This window comes from Sminthopsis crassicaudata, chromosome 2, assembly GCF_048593235.1.
Source record: "Sminthopsis crassicaudata isolate SCR6 chromosome 2, ASM4859323v1, whole genome shotgun sequence".
Lineage (NCBI taxonomy): Eukaryota > Metazoa > Chordata > Mammalia > Dasyuromorphia > Dasyuridae > Sminthopsis > Sminthopsis crassicaudata.
In genome coordinates, this window is record NC_133618.1 from 215175864 (window position 1) to 215196990 (window position 21127).

General features: G+C 37.3%; 1 protein-coding gene across 3 annotated transcripts in view; it reads left to right on the top strand.

Moving 5' to 3' along the window:
- Positions 1 to 21127, top strand: part of VIT (vitrin) — a 152159-nt gene that overhangs the window by 85801 nt on the left and 45231 nt on the right. For 2 of the 3 annotated variants that reach the window (XM_074288180.1, XM_074288182.1), the window contains 4 exons: positions 4883 to 5086; positions 11712 to 11768; positions 18747 to 18794; positions 20217 to 20279. In XM_074288180.1, the coding sequence (XP_074144281.1) occupies positions 4883 to 5086; positions 11712 to 11768; positions 18747 to 18794; positions 20217 to 20279 (372 nt within the window). The remainder of the gene's footprint in view (positions 1 to 4882; positions 5087 to 11711; positions 11769 to 18746; positions 18795 to 20216; positions 20280 to 21127) is intronic. The other variant, XM_074288181.1, reaches the window with a different exon arrangement.

Here is a 21127-nt window from a genome sequence, read left to right on the forward strand (position 1 = left end):
CTATCTATCTATCTATCCCAAGCAGTTATAAAGTAACTTTGTACCGGGCAAGGTACTAGGTGATGGGAATACAAAGATAAAAATGAAATGGTCTCACACACCTGTGTGTATGTATCTGTGTATGTGTATATAAATATGTGTGTGTCGGAAATGAGGGAGGTAGCTATTAATAGCTAAGGGCATGAAGAAAATCCAATGTAATTAGTGGAGCTATAAGGAAAGCTAAGAACCAGAAAGTCTTAACGAATCTTTCAGAATTGACAGATATTTTAATGCAACAAAAAAACTGTCTCCTTTAGACTACATGTACTTCCCTTTAAATTTATAAGAAAGTTTTCAGCCGTTCAAGCTAAAAACTACCAGTGAAAACCACAAAAATGCAGCCCTTAGTAATAGTCTTCCTTGAGTGAATGATTCTGTTAAATTCAAGGGGCCAAGTCCTAGTGGGTGGGCTTGCAAGCATCATTTATTTCCTCATTCATTCTATAAAACTTTATTAAATGTGTATTGTGTGCCAGGTGCTGCACTAGGTGCTGGAGATATGCAAAGAAAACAGTCCCAGCTCTCAAAGAGATTACTTTCTACCAATCACATTGTCAAGGACAAGTAGTTAGATAGCTGGGGCCAGGGAGGGTGAGCAGCTCTCATGTTGCAGCAGGCACCTGCCTCTCATGTTAACAGGTAAATTAAATTAAGATTTCAACATAAGGGATGAAAACACCCTTTGTAAGAAAATGATGCCACTTGAGAGAAAAAGGTCTTAATTTGCAAAAAAAAGACTAACATTACATGAGATTTCAATCCTCTGTGTCAGGCAGTCAGAAGCCATAATGTGGGCAGCTGTAATTTGGTTAGGCTCCACAGCTACTGAGACTAGATAAAAATAGATAAATGCTGGTTTACAAAAATCCACCAAAACTCTATGGAGTCATATGCTTCATTATCTGCAAACAAAGAGAAAGGACATGAGTTGTTCATGTAGATTTCTGGGCAAGAATGCCCAATGCCAAAGTTGCAATCATACCACCATTCCCCCAACCCCAATGCCTCTTTTGCAATTTGAATTTCCTCTGCCTGGAATGGAATCTAGGCAATGAATGTTAATGCAAGGGGTTGGTCTTCCCAATTCTTCTTCTATATATATTGCATTAAAAGTCTGCTACTTTTGTTGGTACCCAGATAAGTAGTAAAACTTTAAGGTTGCTGAATCCTAACCAAGAGTAGATCCTGGAGAAAATTTATGTGATTTTGAAATTGCTACAGTTTTTATGTGTCTAATCTGTTTGCTTCTCTAACTTCCAATAAGATTCCTTTTAACCTCATACCATACTTCAGACCTGTAATTGAAGTGAGGCAATAGGGCCTTTGTCTCAAGACCAAAATTTGGAAGGCATTTTTATTACTTGCTTCCTTTAACAGCATAGAAACAATTGAGTTAAGCACTTAATTACCAGAAATAATTAACTAAAATAGAAAAGTGTCATGTGATAAGTTGCTTCCTAAATAAGTTCTTCATCTTCTCACTTCATGCATTCATTCATGCTTCTTGTAAAATAGGAAAATAATTGCTTATTTAGACAAAAATCACAGAACTAGTAAACTTCCCTCTCTCTTTAAAAATCATGAACTACAATCACATAAAGCAAATACTAAAATAAACAAACTTCTAAGAACAAATATTATATTGTGTTACAAACTTAAACTGTTATCTTCTTCAAATATTGCTTTGTTTTCTTTTCTTTCACTACCATAAGTCATTTTTGGAGCATCTGACTGTTCTAATTTGTTTCAGCTGCTAACAATGGGAGAACTTTAGATTTTAAAATAATTTTTAAGATTTATTCTGAAGTTTTCAACTTTTTAAGTGATTAAAAATATCACAAATTCAATATTTCTTGTACACAGGGGAAAGACTAATTGACCTGTAAATGTTTTAGCCAAACCGGTGATCCTCTCATTCCATGGCACTACGCTCAGATATATTTGGTAGTGTTCTATCAGCAGTGAACAATAAATGAAGTATCTGGTTCCTCTATTGCCTAGATTTAATTACAATCAGAGCAAACTTTGGGGTTAAAAACAGAAGATTTATTTCCCTAAGTAAATGCTAACTGCATTGCCCTAGCTGATGAGATTGTCAGAGTGGAGATGAAGTGTTCCAGTTTTTGTCAGTGGATTAGAAATGCTCCTACTACATCCCTTCCCCCCCCCCTCCATCTTACATACACTGGCACTAATATTTGGGGCATATTTCAGTTTACATTTTTGGAGGGTAGCATGATTGAGTGATGTTTAAAAATATGTGTGTGTATAAACTTAAAGAAAATATATGTATTTCATATGTGTAATGGATGCCCTCTATTTTCACACTTCAGAAAACCTTATCATCCTGCAAAATCCCATCAATCTTAGTACTCCATCTGCTCACTACCCTCTGCCCCTCTGATTGAAGGGGAGAACCATAACTCCAAAACCACCATTTAAGAAGGAAACTTGGTTGAAAATATTTCATTTCTTATCTGGCTGTACTGCTCTCTGATTTCTTTGTGATCCTCCCACATGAGGTACCTATTCCTTTTCAGTCTCTTTTTGTGTATTGTCTTCTCCCATTAGATTATAAGCTTCTTGAGAGTGGGGCCTTTTTTAATAAGCATATTTGTATCCCCAGTGCTTAGCACAATGCCTGCTATATAGGTACTTAATAAATGTTTATTACCTATTATTGACCACTTGACCATTTCATCCTGTACAAAAAAAAAAAGTGTGTATGTATATGCACAGATGTATGTATGTATTATATAAATACATAGTATAAATACATATAACACATGGGTATTTTGAAAGGTAGCAGAATATAAGGGATAGAGAGCTGGTCTTGGAGTAAGAAAGAGCTGGATTCAAATGATACTTCTATAAATACCAGCTATGTGATCCTGGATAAATCTTTAACCTCAGGGCAGCTAGGTGGTGCAGTGGATAGAGCCCCAGCCCTGAAGTCAGGAGGACCTAATTCTTTGAATTCAGGAGCAATTCAAATCTGGCCTCAGACTAAGTATCTGAGCATCTGAGTTCAATCTAACTCGTCCTAACTGTGTGACCCTGGGTAAGTCACTTAACTCCAATTGCCTCAAAAAAAAAATCTTTAGCCTCTCAGCTACCAGGTAATTCTTTAATGACAACAAATTGAAAAGCAAACCCCAAAAATTATTTGGTTATTTTAAATTTCTCTCAGGGGTTCAGACTTATAACTAAAATCTCTTTCAATGAAGAAATTCTCTTCAGATCTTCAACTATTCTGATAGTCTTAAAAAGTAGCTTGAGATTATTGAAAGGTTAAATCATTTGACCCAGAGTCATATAGTCAAGATGTGTGAGACTTGAATGCAAGTCTATCTAATTTCAAGGTCTAGAGTTGACCACCATGTACCCTTCTCTAACACAGGCCTCTTATTTTCAAAGAGAAACATCTGAGGAAACAAAGCAAAACCATCTGTTTCCCCAGTCTTTGTATCATCTTCTTGTGGCCTAAATTCACTGCCAGGTTACTTTAAATGTTCAGTATTAGTCATAGAATCATAAAATGTCAGAGCTAGAAAAAGAAAAGAAAGCATTAGACATCATTTACTTCTGTAACTATCCTAGTTCATCTTACAGATGTTAAATAACTTGACTAAAGCTGGTTAATGAAAGAACCAAACCCAGGTTTGCAATGTTCTTTCCTTTATACCATACTATGAATGTTAATGAAGTAATCCAATTATTCTGTAGGGCAATAACTAGAATGGTATTTCAAATTATGGAATCATTGTAGATCATTTGGCATGACATGTCATTTGTACTTGACAGTTAATTATGTCCTTGTGACATCTCTTTCACAGTTGCCTGGAACAAGGATTTAATAGTCTTCTATTGCTATTTAACTTTTGATGTATGGGATATTCAAGGAGGACTAGCACTTGTGATGGGAGGACTTTTCAAGTCCTTTTCTCATCCACCTTTGGTGTCCATCTGACACCCAACTCTTACCTGTGGCTCCAAAAAGCTTGAGCAGGAGCCCCACTGCTAGTGGAACCAGATTGGCTGATAGCTAAACCAGGTTGAGAGTAAACAATCGGAATATCTAATCTAGTTATGTGAAGACTTCCTCTGGTGAGATGGCAGTTGAAAATAATTTGTTTTAACAGCCCTGAAGGTGGCTAAAGCAGTCACTGTGGAATACTTAGAGCTTTGTCAGCCATGGAAGATGCCCAAGTCACCCACTCCAGCCTGGGCTATTGCCAATTATCCTGACCTTTGTCTTGCCACTGGATTTTGATGATTTCAGAGAAGAGATTAAGGTTAATGATTTTGTGCCATGTTGCCTCCCTTAAATCCAGTTCACGCATAAGCTAAGACATCAGCCATGATGTTATTACTCTTCTCTGAAAACAGAAAAAACAACTTTTTATGTATTTATGTGTTGTCTCCCCAACTAAGGTCGCCTTGAGGTCAAGGACTGTGTTTTATGTTCCTTGGATCAACCATAGAGTTCCTTGTGTTGTAGTATCCAGTTAGTCAATTTGATATCTGGCAGTTCCCCAATATACCAGGTATACAGAAGTACCAGACACATGGCCCTTTGTCTACATGTATCCACAACACTCCCAAGACCAGCACAAACTAAATTAAAATATAATTGGAAAATATCTAACAAAATAAGTAAAAATATAATAAAGCTCAGATAAGATCATATTTTAAAACTAAGTCAACATGTAGCTTATAGGGATCCTTATGCATGGGGAAATGCCAAGGATTAATGGTCCCTGTTTCTATTTGAAATTAACACTACTGCAGTACAGATATCACATTTTTCAAGACTTGGTATGATTCTGTTTTCTTAAAGATGAAACAACAAAGCTTCAGAAGTCTGCAATCCTTGTCTCAACCACGCCACTGCCAACTACGACCACCCAAGTGCCTGCCACCACCCCAGCCGAAGCCGTGGGCACCTCTCCACACCCATGGACCCCTTTGGACACCACCACCATGTCCACCTCCGCCATCACTGCCAGACTTCAGCCTGCAGGCCACAGGATCAGAGACATGGGTCAGTAGAATAGATCAAGCTCATAAGACTATGGTTTTAGAGCTGAAAGCTTCAGACATCATCTGGTTTAAGCTCTCACTTGACATATAAGGAAACTAAGGCACAGAATATCTAAGTGACTTGTCATTAGTCACAAAGCTAATTAATAATAATAATTATAATAAAGGCAATTGGTAGGCTATGGGCTTAGTTTTCTAAAATGAGGGAGAAAGGAGGGCAGGAAAAATAGATTTTGCATAAATACATTTTAATTCACATGACAGTGATTTTTCATGCATCAAGGGAACAATCTTAAAATCTGTATAGTTCATTCACTTTATAGAGTCTGAGACTGGTCCAAGGAGTATAATTAGCTGGTAGAAGGCTCCCTTTCTTTTGCAACTAAGGAGATCCCTTGTGTGAAGATCATGGAGCCTGATAGTACCTAACTTTATTATTATTAATTTTTAAGAGAAGCGCTGTGCTATAGTAGATTAAGAGCTGGCTTCAAAGCTGAGAAGACCTTTCTCTGCTATACACTGATTGTGTGACAATGAGCAAGCAGTACAACCCCCTCAGGGCTCTAGGCAACTTTCTAAGACTAGAAATTGTGAAGAAGATGTCAGTCTTCATTGGTGAAGATGTTTCCTCATCTGAGAGTTCCCCAAACCAATTAAATTACAGGTTGAGTCCCTATCCCTATCCTATTTTATTAAATAATATGCACAAAGCAGAAACCTGGGGCAGAGTAAATTATACCACAGTGCTTAATACTATATTCAAAGGCTAGCACTAGTATTATGGTATTAGTGGTTAGGATATTGTCTTACAGCTTCTCCTTTGTGAAATTGCTATTTCCCTCAGGTCTCAGTTGAAAATATCTCAAGTTTCAAGGCTACTAGAAGTTTTTTTAATTAACCCTTTTCCTCAAAGAGTAGCCCTTTAGAAAAATATAGCTTTCTGATATGTCACATCCTTCTCTGATTACTTTGTCTTTACTATTATTATATCTATTATCTACCACATCCTTAATATATAGGAAAGAGATTGAGAGAGGAATTGTGATAGAGGATTGATTGGATCCCTATTTTATTCCAATCAGCATTAAGTAGTTTGATATGATTCCAAAGAGATACTGATTATAAATTCAGACCTGTGAACTGAAAATAAAATTGGTTTAAAAAAATGTCTCAAGCAGCTAAGTGGCACTATGGATAGAACAATGGGCCTAGAATCAGGAAGATCTGAGTTCAAATTCTAACTACTGTAAGTTCACAGGGAAAGGACTTCCACCCTGCTTAATCACAGGGAAAGGACTTCCACCCTTGACAGTGCTTTGTTATGGTGACCAATCCCAGCATGCCAGAGATGATTCATAAACACAAAAAGTCTCTCAGCTATTTATATAGTCCCTATATCCCTCATCAGCTCTCTATTGCCCAATATGAGGAGAAAGCCATTAATATTTAACCAAGTGATCCTGTTTTGATATCTGTTTATCAGTCCAGTTCATGGGTCTGTTCATCAGGTTGGGAAGGAGCTCCTGAAAGGTCAAAATAAGTCTGTCAAGATCTGCTCATAGGCTTGTTTGTTAAAGCTCATTTTAGTTTGCCTTATCTATATCATCTGAAAATTAAATACTATAAAACTGAGGCCCTGGAGGAAGGGGGCATCTCAGATTGTGAGGAAGATCTGAGATCTACTTCATGAAAAGGGGTCATATAATTAATTAATAATAACATTAATAAAGTGCTATTGGCTCAGAGCCTGCCTTAATTTCCTTTTTTGTAGGGCAATTTGGATCCGTAGAATAAATATTTATTAAAAGCCTGTTTGTGTACAAAGTACTATGTATGCTATGTGCTTTACAAATTGCACTTCACAACAACTATGGGAGAGAGGTGCTTTTATTATCCTCGATTTGCAAATAAGGAAACTGAGGCAGACAAAGTGACTTGCTATGTAATGAGAAAATACATGGGAGAAAAATCCACCTAATATAATGAAACATAATTATAACAAGGGTAGAGACTGTAAAAAGACTTTCTATATAGTTACCCTTTAGTTTCCTCATAGGCTTGTACCTTAGCCACTGTGAATAGATAATCTTCCCATTTCTAAAGATTCTCAAGGAATGATTTTCCCTATCAAGGATCCACTTGATGGTCCATTGCTAATTATTCCTTATCCAGTGATTATTACCTCCAGGATCAAATATGAAGTCCATTGAAATATGAAGTATTTAAAGCCCTTCATAAACCAGCTTCTTTCTCTTTTTCAAGCCTTGTTACACTTCATACCCCTTTACAATCTTTACAAGGCAGCTATCCTAATTGTTCTTTGCGCATAGAGCTCCGTTCTATCTCCCTTAAAATGACTGCCCTTTATGCCTGAAATGTTCTCTCTCCTTACCTCTTAGACTCCCTTGGCTTCCTTCAGGATTCAACTAATCTCCAGTTTTTCATGGTGATCTTTCCTGTGCTAGGACCTTCTCCTGTAAGATTACTTTCTGTTTACTCTGCTTGTATCTTGCAGTACCTTTATTAAGGTTAAAACATGAGATCTTTGAGGATAGAGAATGTTTCTGTCTTCTGCATTCTGATCATTTAACACAGTGCCCGCCTGGCACCCAATAAGGCTTTAATAGAGGCTTGTTAATTGATTTATCAAAATTAATTATACTTATATCCAATCAATATTTCAAATTTTATTAAGTCCTCCTCCCAGCACCTATCCCTGAATCCAGCTAGCAAGAAGCCAATCAGTCCAAAGATCCTAAGGAAACTTTATCAGAATCAGACCTTTTAATCTTGAGCATTTGATCTGAACAGAGGAGCATTATGGCACAGAGGAAAGAATACTGGACTGACAGTCTGGATGTTTTGTTTAAGTCCCAGCTTGATAATTAATTTAGACAAGTCATTTCTTGGACCCTGAGACTTCAACTGCCACATGAGGGGTTTGGTTTACAGATCTTCAAGGTCACCACAGGATCCGAAATTCTAGGACTGCGTGAGGACGCCTAATACAGTTTATTCTCCATCAACCAAATACATGGAGAGAAACAAGTACCAAAGGGTCAAAACATATATAATCCTAAGTCTGTTTCTGCTGTTAGTGGTGTAGCTCAGAATTCATATTCCAGAAAGGTGTTTTTTCCCTAGTTTACCTTCCTAATTATGTTTGACTCAGCTCACTGAAGAGAGGCAGGCTGCTCAGGGTCAAAGGGTTCCTAGCCAAGAACATTCAAATGTGGAATTTACAGTTTATACATCAATTTCTTTGGAGTGCCCAATTCTTTCAAAGATTCTTGAATGATGAAGGACATATTTATAAGTTGCCTCCTCTTCTTGTCTCCCAGGAGGATAACCAGTCTCATAAAATGGATGTAAATCCACATGTGGGAATTTGGGATATTCTCCTGTGCAGGAAGTTCTGAAGACTTGCAAATTAAAGTCTTGCTTATTTTCGGAAAAGGTGGAAACCTGAAGCTGTAACTTCCAATCTGGCAACTCCTATTATTTCTGGCTTGGTAACAGGACTTTGGACAACAGCATCAGGGCTGATCAATGTTCCTTCTTCATCTTTGTCCAGCAGCCATCTGTATTCTGACCTACAAAGTATTGGACAAATATTCAGAACAAGGTCTATAATTGCTATAATTGAAGGAGGAAATTAAAATTTAAGCATACAGATACACACGAACTCACTCACTCACACAAACTTATAAAAACTTCATTTCTAACTCAAAGAATTCTCCCACAAGACTTTTGATTCAGTAGTTAGAATAATGGATTTGTCGGCAGAAGAGACTTGGATTCAAATTCTGGCTCCACATTTACTACTTCAACAAATCACTTTCCTTCTCTGGGCCTCTGTTTCCCCAATGAGTAAAATTATAATGAGGAAATTATGCTACAAGACCTCTTAAGTCCTGTAATCCTCTGGTCATATCTGTGTGATCTAGGATAAATCACTTCCCATTCCTGAATCTTGACTTGTCTTCCATAAAATGAGAAGATTAGCTAAACTCTAAATACCTCTATAGATTTAAATATCCTATGATGTTCATTTGATAGAAGTGTAAAGTAGAAGTGTAAAGAAATATAAAATTTAATGGGGTTCATAGAATAAATCTTCCATTAACCCTCTTTCACACCTGCATCTTAAATCATGTATAACTCCATTGCTAATTATAGGCAAATTTAATCAAATATCTGATACTTTTAGAAAAAATGTTAAACAGCTCAAAATAGCAACATGCATTTCATTAAGTTATCTTCATTGATGTGAGTGAGGAAAGTATTCTTTTTTTTAAGAGTTTATTATTTCTGTGTTTTAGTTAAGTATTTTAAGTTAAATTATTTCTCCAAAAATATAAACAAAAACAAAACTCTCAATACAGAGGTATATAGTCCAAGAAAACAAATTTTCATATTAGTCATATTCAAAAAATGTATGTCATTTTCTGCATTTTAAGCTCATTAACTCCTATCAGTAGATGAGTCACATAGTTATTCTTTTAGAACAAAAGAGTTCTAAGATCTTTCAAAATTGTTTTTCTTTATAATGATATTATAACTGGAAAAATTGTTCTAAAGTTCACCTTACTTTGCTCTGTATCAGTTCCTAGAGATCTTCCCAGTTTCTTCTGAAATTATGTATGCCATCATTTCTTATGGCAGAATAATTCCATTACATTTACATGCCACAATTTGTATAGCTACTCCCTGGTAAGAAAATATCCTTTTTACTTTCCAATTTTTTTGCAGCTACAAAAAGAATTAGTATAAATATTTTTGTACATGTAGATCTTTTTCCCTTTTTTTTCGATTTCTTTGGGATATAGACCTAATAATGGTATAGCAGGATCAAAGGCAATATATAGTTTGCTAACCTTTTTTGGGTATATTTTCAAATTGTTTTCAGAAGAGCTAGACCAATTTATAGTTCTACCATAGATGTACCAGGATACCATGATATACATGTTTTTCCATAATCCCAATAGCATTTTTTATTTTCTTCTTTTGTCATCTTTGCCAGTTTGACAAATATGAAATGGGGACCTCAAAATTACTTTAATTTGCATTTCTCTAATTATAGAGATCTGAAGTGTTTTTTAAAATATAATTATTTATAGCTTATATTTTTTCCTTTGAAAATTGTCTATTCATATTTTTTGATCATATGCTTATGGGGGAATGGCTCTTAATCCTATATAATTTGAACAAATTCCTTGTACATCTCAAAAATTGATTCCTTTATAGAAAATTTCTTCCCAATAGTTATCCTTCTGTTAACAAAAACTCCTAGAAAAACTAGACAGCAGTGTAGCAGAAATTAGATTTAGATGAGTTTCTCATACTATGTATAAGAATAAGCTCAAGATGGACACTTGACTTAGATATAAATGATTAAAACATAAACAAATTAGAGAAAGAAGGAAGAAATTACCTTTTGGATCAACAAATAGGGAAGAGTTCATGACTAACAAGTGATAGGATCATACAAAATGAAAATGAAAATTTTGATTATGTAAATTTAAAAATGTTTGCACAAACAAATCTAATGACATAAAAATTAGAATGAAAAGGTCTGACTTTTTAATATGCACAAAGAATTATATAAGACTAAGAGCCATTCCCCAATAAAATATGATTTAAAAATATGAACTACTTATAAAATGCTTATATTCTAAAGTATAGGGAACTTTTTCTGTAAAAATTCTCCCTAAAGAGAGACAACTTGTAGGTAATAATTTCTCTTTTTATTACTACAATTACTTTAAACCTAGGATGTGTTATTCGCACCTATAGGAATCAATGTTAATTTGTCCCTGTGATCTGACTAGAATTGTCAATGGATATTATCATTTTTAAATATATAAGAAGTATTGTGCCCTTTCATTTCTTTCCCAACTATTTCTTCTTTTTTCAAACTTTTCTCTTTCCCTTTTTCCAACATGTACCTACAAAATATCTGTTTTAGCATCTATTATAACTTTTATTTATGGCCCCTTTCTACTTACATTCTTTATCTTATCTTCATGGAAATTTGGCTCTCCCCCACCCCAATCTTATTTTTACATGGCTGGACTGTCCCCACAAGAGTCCTACTTTCCCTTTCTAAGGCATCCATCACCTTTTAAAAAATGCTTCTATTGAATTCTAATGATTGCTTGATTCTCTCACATTTTAATTAGCACTAATCTATTGTGTACCTTTAAAAAGGCTTGTAAGCTAATGCTATCTGCATCAATAACACGTTAATACTATTTAAGAAAATTGCTAAATGTTAAACGACATGTTCTATTGAAGGATTATTTTAACCTCCTCTGCAATTGGCACAGTTAGGGTAACTGTTCTAAGTATAATGATGTCAAAAGAAATAGAGTAATTTAGTGAAATAAGTTTATTCTGACAGCTGTGAAATGCAGAAATTATTATCTAGAATTTTCACCCACTGTTGAACTGAAACTATTTTCTTCACATTGAAGCTTTCTCCTAGGCAAGTTCAGGCTGCCCCCAGACAAATATCTTCTGTGATTCTGATCTTAGTAATATCTGGTTAGCTTGGAGCAAAGAGAGAATGAGAAAAAGAACTTTCCTTTCTAATTCATGCACTGACCAGTCCTCTGTTATTACAGGATTCAGGTCCACTGCAGCCTATGCAGGCAACCGCAGTATCATTCAGGCCCACCCAGGTAAGGCCTTTAGCTCACTTTCCAGTAAAACTGTTGATAATAAACACGGTGCCATGATGTCAGGCCTTGGTGAAGCAGTCTCTTGGTAAAAAGAGGGGCTGGACTAGGAGTCTGAAAGTTCTGGATTCAAGTTCTGTCTCTGATGCATATTGATTATTTGATCCTAGCCTTGTCAATTAAACATCTCTGTGTCCCAGGCAAGTCTTTAAGACTAGAAATTGCAAAGCAAGTATCAATTTGCATTAAAGGGAGTTTCCTAATTGGGAGCTTATACCAATTAAATCATAAGACAAAATGGTAAGGTCAGTTCCATTGAACCCTAGGTTAGAGATGGAACTTAATCTTCTATCAAATGTGCCTTCTTAGAATATATTATTTGATTTTTCTTTAAAGTGAATCAGGTCACTTTGAGGTCATTTGGGGGAAGAAATCTGGGGCCCAAGCAGGCTATATGTTTTTCCAGACCACAGAACCCTCTTCTTTCCTTTTTTTGGGCCAATCCAACTTTAACCAAGTTTCTACGTTGCATCCCTACCAAAAGTACAGACTCTTCCACTGACTTCTAGGGAAATTATAATAGAGGCAGATTAGAGGAAGATAAGAAAAAGGAGAATTAGAGAAGAAATCAGTCCATTAGTTTAGATAAATTGATTTTCTTCTTCTCCCTTTCAACTCACCCACGGATCCAATGACAAAAATCAGTAACAGCCTTCCAGAACCCAATAGGAGCTGTCGTCAATCTGGGTAATTGGTATTATTCCATACTGAATCATATTATTACCATCTGAAACTTCCTAAGAGTTTTAAAAAACCAAATTCCTACTTCAGAACTGTTCTACTGCACCTCCCTGTGACTCCTTCCTACGCATTCAAGGATGACCCCTTGTGGTGCAATCTTGTGTTAAGTACTGAGTCTTTCTTTGGTTGTATGAAGTGATTTTAACCTCCAGAAAATATCTTTGCTTTTTTCTGTCTCAGTGTGACAGAGAAAGGAAAATCTCTTGTCGGCTCAGAAGCTTAAGAATGTTGATCGAATTCATGTTAGCTTGGGTGGTTGGATCCTCACCCCTGACAACCTCTGCCCTCGTCACCCTCCAAGCTGGCTTCTAGAACTAAGGGGGCAATGGGGTCTTCCCATAGAACTCAAGCATCAAAGTCTAATCAGTTTCATACACGGACCCTCTGATCACACACTGGGGAAAAGGCAAAAGTGCAAGTGACCGAAAAAGAGAGAACCTCCGTCTTTCATTCCATTGATGAATCCTGACTTTAAGGATTGGACCCATCCTCTTATTTTCCAATCTGCCTCATGCTGAGTCTGTCTTTTATTTCCCAAGAATCATGGCTCCATATGTCACCAGCTCTGCTTGGGTACCTCTTTAACTAGGCTATGATTGTGTCCTTTTGTTTTGCTCTCAGTTCTTTTTTCCCCAGATTCTACCTTCCTCTGTGTTCCTTATCACTGCAACTCAGTTCTATTTTGTCTCTCTGTCTCTGTCTTTCACTCTCTCTGTCTCTTTCTGTGTCTGTCTCTCTTTGTCTGTGTCTCTGTCTCTGATCTCTGATCTCTCTTTAATCCCATCCCTTATCTCTCTCTCTGTTCTCTCTCTTTCCATCTGTCTCTATGTCTGTCTTTGTCTGTCTTTGTCTGTCTCTGTCTCTTTCTCTCTGTGTTTCTCTCTGCCTCTGTCTCTCTTTGTCTCTTTCTGTGTCTGTCTCTCTGTCTCTGTCTCTGATCTCTGATCTCTCTTTAATCCCATCCCTTATCTCTCTCTCTCTGTTCTCTCTCTTTCCATCTGTCTCTATGTCTGTCTTTGTCTTTGTCTGTCTGTCTCTGTCTCTTTCTCTCTGTGTTTCTCTCTGTCTCTGTCTCTCTTTGTCTCTTTCTGTCTCTGTCTCTGTCCCTATCTCTATCTCTCTGTATGTTTCTGTCTCTGTCTCTCTCCCTCAGAACACATTAGCCCATGATTCACATTCACAGAATCTCACAGCTGAAAGAGACTCAGGGTCATCTAGTCTAAACCACATGTGATTAAGTATCTCTCCTACAAAATTCCCCACAGAGTCACTCTGAAGAACCCCAAGAAAGAGAAGCTCACCACTTTTGAAGGCAGACCATTGTATTATTGTATAACTCTAATTGTTAGGAAATTTTCCCTTACCTAAAGTAAAAACTATCTCTCTGAAATTATTTCTGTCTTCTAGACTCAAACAAAACAAATCCAGTTGTTCTTCCACAGGACAACCCTTCAGATACTTAAAGAACAGTATCATAAATCCTCCCAATATTCTCTTCTCCAGTCCCCTCAATCAATACAAGTAAGACATGGCCTCTGATACTCTCACACCATGATCATAATGAAGACTTGTAGTTGGTGGCCTTTTTGAGGTATGGAATTCTCCAGTTGTCCTTTATGGAACTGAAAAACTATTGATTGGCTATGGGATGAGTTATACCCCTGATTTTTAAAAGGCAAACTTGCTGCCTCTGGAGTCAGTCAAGACAAGAGAAGTCTGAAGAATGTAACTACTGGAAGCAGCAGAGAAATGACTCAACTAAGGAGGAAGAGCTCAACTCTTGAAAGAGAATCATATTTTACTATTTTTTTTCTCCTTTACCAAAGGGCGACAGAGGAAGACAACATGGCATTTCATAGCAAAGCTATTTGAACAGCAGCAAACAAATTTATTAGAACAATTGGAATTGAGGATTATCAAACCTCAACTATTAGTCAAAATAGTTCTGAAACAGTATAGGTGTCTGCAGCAGAAAAGAAAACTAACTAGCAATTAAGAAAATATTAGCCCTGGAAGTCAGCAGTCAGCTAAAGAGAAGAGCATTCTCCTAGAGCCCAGCTGAATGGCTTTGCCTGTAGAGTTGTTGTGCTTAGGGGAAAACAATAGGATGATACACACCCAAAAAGAGAGGATATTAGGTCCTTGAGGTTCCATAGGCATGAGCTGCCTTAGACATATATTCCCTATGTGTGTGCCTCGTGTACTCCTGTGTGGGCTCGCTCTTCTCACTGACACAGAGTGTTTGGCGGAAAGTGTGCTCCGTTAAGCAAGGAATTTCTTTATTACTATTGTTCTTAGTTTGCCATCTCAATAAATGCCTTTGCATTTGAGCTTAATGTGTCTACTGGCTGATTATTAAAGATAAGAGCACTGGTAGGGGCTTATGAGTTATAGTTTTGGAGTATAGAACACTATATTGCCCCTTATCAGCCTTCCACTCCCAGGGAATCTAACCTATAACCTGTGAGTATGAGTTTGAGGAAATCTTGGATTTACATGTATGTATATATTTACATATTTGAAATACATTTACATGTATTTACATGGAATTATATGTATGAAGAAACAATTATCACATCTTCCTAAATTCAGGTGTGGATATTCCCATCTTAGCAATAGGTAGCCTCTAATTCATCAGTCAATTTACAAAAACTTTGAAGACATAGTTTCCAATCTTAAATCTAACCACAAGCTCACCCCTTTCCCCCAATCACCCCCCTCCTGGTGACATGGCTCTCAGACAGTACTGCCAGACTGAGCTTAGTGTGGCCACATTCAGTACTGGGAAAAAGGAACAAGGGCCCCATGGAGACCCCAAGTCCTGTGAAATGGGGCTCCAGCTGAGGCAGACCTTTGAGGCTGCCATCTCGACCCAGCTACATTCACTCCCAAAAGGACATTTTGTCCAGATTTTATGGGCAGATGGTGGCCATACGCATCCTGTGTGCGCTGGCATTAGCCATGCTGGACGCAGGGATCCAAGTGAGAGGTTGTGTACACAGGGCTTCGTGGATAGGCCAGCCCCGGCAGTTTAAGCCGTATGGAGGATGCAGCTGGCAGATGGACCACAGCTGACTCTGATGTTGCTCCCCACCTCTGGCCGGCTTGCTCACCTAGCGATGGATGCAGACTGCATGAGAGAAAACTGCAGCAGGAACTAAAAGCGGCTTGCCAGGCTGCCGGGCTGCCTGTGCCTCACTGAACTAAGTGGTCAGTCAGCATGTCCGTGGATCCTGGAGGCCAACCCTGATCCTGCCATTCCGACCATTCCTCTCAAGGCAGGTGCCTCTGTCGCCTTCACTCTGCATTTTTATCATCCTTTTCTTCACAGGGTCATCAGCCCTTTCTGTCTTCAGGGATTGTCTCAGCAGATAGATGGACGCGGGAAGCTCCTTCTGAGCGTCAGAGCTTGTTAGAGCAATGCATGAGATATATGCATGACTTTTCAATATAATAAATGTAGAAAGGGTCAATATAGGGGTCAATGCCATTTAAGAGGGGTACTTCTTAGCCTGCCACTTGACTTATTGCTGTATTTAATTTGACCATACCCAGTGCTAATTCAATACAAAGGCATGATTGAATGATGTCTTACTAATTAATAAAATGGGCATCTCTTTAATTAGCTCTAGCTCCACCCTCAGTTCAATTAATGTTGATTATTTAATGAACTAAAGACATTTCCTTTTATTCATTTTAATATGGTGAATAAGTATTAAAATTATTGAATAAATAAATTTCCAACTAACAAAAACAACAAATAAAGACATATGCAAATGGTTTCTCTCTCCATATGGCTCTCTGCTACCCATAACTTCAGAGCTACTATCACTTGGAGTCTTGTTCCCCCTTCACAGTGAAAAAAAAATCACATCCTCAAAAGGTTCCTTTAAAGCATAATGACAGGTTTGATTATCATACCTCAACTGTCTGTTAATTGGTGCTATTCCTCATAAGATAGTCTGTCTTCCCTGTGACATCCTAAACTTCCTGTATTTCTGGCTATCTCTAAGTTTCCAAAGTCTAGGTTTCTACACTGATTCTTTTTTATTATTATTTTATTTTTCCCTAGTTGCATAGAAAGATATTTTTTACATTTTTTTTTAAATTTTGAATTCCAAATTTTCTCTCTTCCTCCTCTCCCCACTCCCTGAGACCACAAGCAATTTGATAGAGATTATACATGTCCACACTGATTCTTCCAACATCTGTTCCACTCGGTTTAGGGCTCTCTTTCTCATAATTTCATTCTCTTTTAACCTGACTCACGTTTTCTGTTCTGTTGCTACTTGTTTCTCTGGCTTTGGCATTTCTCAGTTTTCTCTTATGCCTCCTGGATCTCCATCATCCCATCTTAAATTCATCATTCATGAGGAAACACGGAGTGAGGAAGCCAGGTAGAAAAGATATACTTGGAAACCAGTTTGGAAAATACAGGGTCACTGGAATTTATTTTAGACCTGAATAAAAAAAAATGGAGAAACTACAAATAAGTGACCATTCCTGGACTTTTCTAGAGGCTTAAGTATATCCATCCTAAATTACAAATGTATAGTTTCTCTTTGTCCTTTTAGTCATTACCTCTATGGGATGACTGGAGAGAGATTGTAAGAAATTTTATTCCTTCTTAAGATCACTATACAAGTGATTCCCTCAAACTAAAATCTCATGCATGAAAATTGACGTTTCGATTCCCCAAATATTTGCCAGAGTTCATCCTGTAGAGGAAATTTATTTGTTTTCAAATTATTCCAGGCAAGATAGAAGTAACACTATCTGAAAAAAAGAAAAGTTTTAAATAAAGGATCCTAGAAAATGGGAGCCCCAGAACTATCATCCTCGCCTGGATTTTAAATGGCATGGTTCTAAATTCTCCCAGAGTAGTGGATTTTTCAAGGTTCTTGGGTCAACTGGGAAATTTCATCAGGGGTTATTCATGATGAAAGATGAAACATTTTTTACCAGCAGATGGCATTAGAGTAATAAGGCAAATAAAATAAAATAAAGTGGAATTTAGACTGAGAAACAAAGCATTTACAGATCTATAAATTGTCTTTTCTCCCCCTTCAATATTTTGAGGCTATTAGCACATTAAGAAGAACAGTATATAAAACATTCTTTCTTTGGGTTTTTAATTCCAGTAGCCAGCAAGTTGAATAATAGTTAACAAATGAGATTCAGGGGATGCAGCAGTTAGTTTAGCAAATTGTTACTGAATAAAGAGTAGCTATTTCCAGGGGCTAATTATAAAATGAACATGCTTCTTTCTTTGCCCTTTTGGAGAAGGAAGTCTAAATCATATTCTGTGGTGTGCGACCTGTCCTTCATCTAAGCTGTGTATTGTGTGTAATATTACCAAGAGAGATCCCAATGCAGATCCTGATCAAGGCAGTTAGATAGCACAACAGATGGAGCAGTAGGCTTGAAGGCAAAAAAATGAGAGTTCTAATCCAAACTCAGATATTTACTAGCTGTGTATAGTAGACAAGTCACTTAACTCCTATTTGCCTCAGTTTCCTCATCTGTAAAATGGGGATGACAGCACCTTTTTAATAGGTTGTTGTAAGGATCAAATGAGATAATATTTGCAAAGTCCATGGTGCCTGTCATATAACAGATCCAGTATAAATGCTTATTTCTCACTCTCCCTCTCATCCACCCATGCCTAAATAGGTACTCCTCATGAGTTGTAGTGACTGAAAAAAAAAAAAATTCACAAGATCACAAAATTGGAAGAGATCTCAATCACACAGCTACTAAGTGTCTAAGGCCACATTTAAATTCCAGTCTCACTGACTGACACTCTATCCGCTGCCCCAGTGTTCTCTGTGAAGTATTATCCAGAACATATTTTGTTAAGTACAGAATGTTTAGCTCTGTTTGCGTAAGACTCTGTAAGACATTCAGTGAGGAATGATCTCAAAGGAGAGTTCACTAATTCTTAGGAGGAAAAAAAAGATGATCAGACAGAACAAAGAGGTCTTTTCCCCCTTCCCTCCTGAGCTCAAATACAAAATGGAGCCGAATAAGTTCCAAATACATCAGGCTGTCTTATCCAAAAAATTTTAACTAAATTTATTTGTTAGAATAACACAATAGTCCTTAATCTGCATCAGCAACTCCATACATTCTACCAGTTCTGTCTTTAAACAATGATTTTCCTCTTTTTATATTATAAAGCTAGAGAGACAGGCTCCTGGAAACCTGGACTGGCCCTTTTGGATGCAGGTAAGTGGAATCTTGGGTAAGATGCTGAGGAACCCAGTAGTTTCCACCAGGGTAGAATACAAACTCTAGAGTAAGAGGAGCTAGAACATAATTCTGTTTCTGCCATTTTACTACCAATATGACCTTGGACAATCATTTAATTTCTATGGGCCTATTTCTTCACCTGTAAAACATGGTAGTTTCCAAACCTAAATCTATAATCTTATGGCCACTATAGAAACTACAGGTGTCACATTTGTACAAGGGAGGAGCCCTCACGCATCTCACTAACCAGAGAGAGCAGAGCAAGTCAGGAATTCAATCAAGAGAAGTTTTGGCAAAAAACTCAGTCATTTTTCTCAGGCAATCTCAGAAATAGGCAAAGTAGTTTTGAGAAATTCTCATTGGGGACCAGAGGGAGGAGAAGAAGCTTGGTGAGCATTAAGAAAAGAAAAGCTGGGTTATACATAGTTCTCCTTCAGCTTGACTTTAGGTCTCCATTCCATGTGATAATGAACTTGACCTCAACTTCCATTGCTTCATCCTTCCTCACAAGAGCAAGATTCTAATCTCCTTCCAGGAGAATATGAACTACTTAAGGGCAAAAACTTTTTTTTTCTTATCTTTTTTTTAAAATTCCCAGCACCTTGTAAACAATAGGCTTTTATTAAATGGTTTTTAAATTAAATTGTATTCTATCTCATAACCAGCTCCAATTAAATGTGCAGTGTTAAGTTTTTGAAGTCCCAGCTAGAATAATTTCTAAAGGATCTGGAGTCAGGGATGGGTGGGAGGATTGGTGTGGAACATGTTTCTCTTTCCACCCATATAATTGAACTTTCCTCATGTGACTCCTCAATCCACTCTATTGTCTAATATCATTGATAAGATCCTTACTGAAGGGAACCCTGACTGAAAAAAATATTTGTGGGCCTATAAAGAAAGCATTTTTTAAAAATGGGGCAGGGGAGGAAGCAGGCTAGCAAGTTTATCTTAAATGAAAAATGAGTCACATTTTTTTTTGCAAAAATAATCAGAGAACTCAAAGTGTGTGTTTCTGAAAGCTTTAGTGAATGAGCTTGCACTGACTTTGGTTTCTCTGCTGTTCCCCTTGAAGTCTCTTGTGGTCTCATTTGGAATCCTAAAAGATCAGTAAAGCTCTAGTTGAGGAGCTCCTTTCTGTGTGGGACCAAACAGTCAGCCATCATGTTCAGTGCCTCCCTCTAATCTCCACAAAGGATGAGTTCTTCTCAGCTGGAGTTCCATTTTAGCATGATGGCTTCCTGGGGCAAGAGACAGCTATGTTATGGGAGGAAAGAGCTGAGTGGGCTGCCAAGAGCCACCAAGAGGAGCACAAATGTGTTATTATTGTCCTGTTTCCACGGGTGAGGTCAGATGCTGTTTTTGCATGTAAGTAATCAAAAGTCTTACTGATGTTTCCAGGAGCAAGGCCAAATGAAGAATTAAAGATGAAATCTGTGGAACCAGCATCCAAGGGAGATCCAAGTAAGTTAAACATTAGATAACAGAGTAGTAACCAGAAATTTGTGTGCTAGGGACAGTAACCCAAGACATTCCTGGGGAGACAGCATCAACCAGGCTTCAGATGCTGGAGAGAAATAGGGAGAAAGGCTGTCTAGGAGAGAACTCAATTGGGCTGTGATCAGCTTTTAGAAGTTTCACTTTAGAACTTCTTATTTCTTGCAAATTAGAGGCTAACCTCAGTTGCTTTTACTTGTTAAAAGTCAGTTCAAGAGTTGTAATTTCCTTTTAAGTTTGACACCTTGGATAAAAGCCTAACCACTAGCCATAGTTACAGCTCTGGCAATTAGTATCTCAAATGATGACTTTTTTGTCTCTTGGTATATTCTCCTACCTACCCATTCGCTTCCTTCTAACCCTATTCTCTGCTTCCTATGTATTAATGTATGATCTCAGTCTTTATCTTCTTGTACTTTAAAACATGAATATCTGTGTGTCTGGGAATATGATTAGCAACGACCAAAATCTTACCCTCTCTATATTTATTCTTGATTCTTCTTGATTAGCCTAGATCAACTCCAATTATTTAGCACTATTTTTACTTTCTAAAGTATCTACCTGAGGGAAAGATAATTAACATATTTATTACTTACTTAAACTTCAAAAGACACAAAATTTAATCCGTGGAGGAATTCCCTCCCCAACCAGATACTGCAACTTTCTCTTCCTTGTGGAAGCCAAGTTCCACAAGATGAGTCTCTCTGTGTTTCCCATAAAGAACGATAAAGTGCACCCAGGAAAATGACAGAAAGAGCACTTCCAGAGGAATAATGAGGAGCAGGTCAGTATGAAGCAAAGAAGGGACAGGGAGA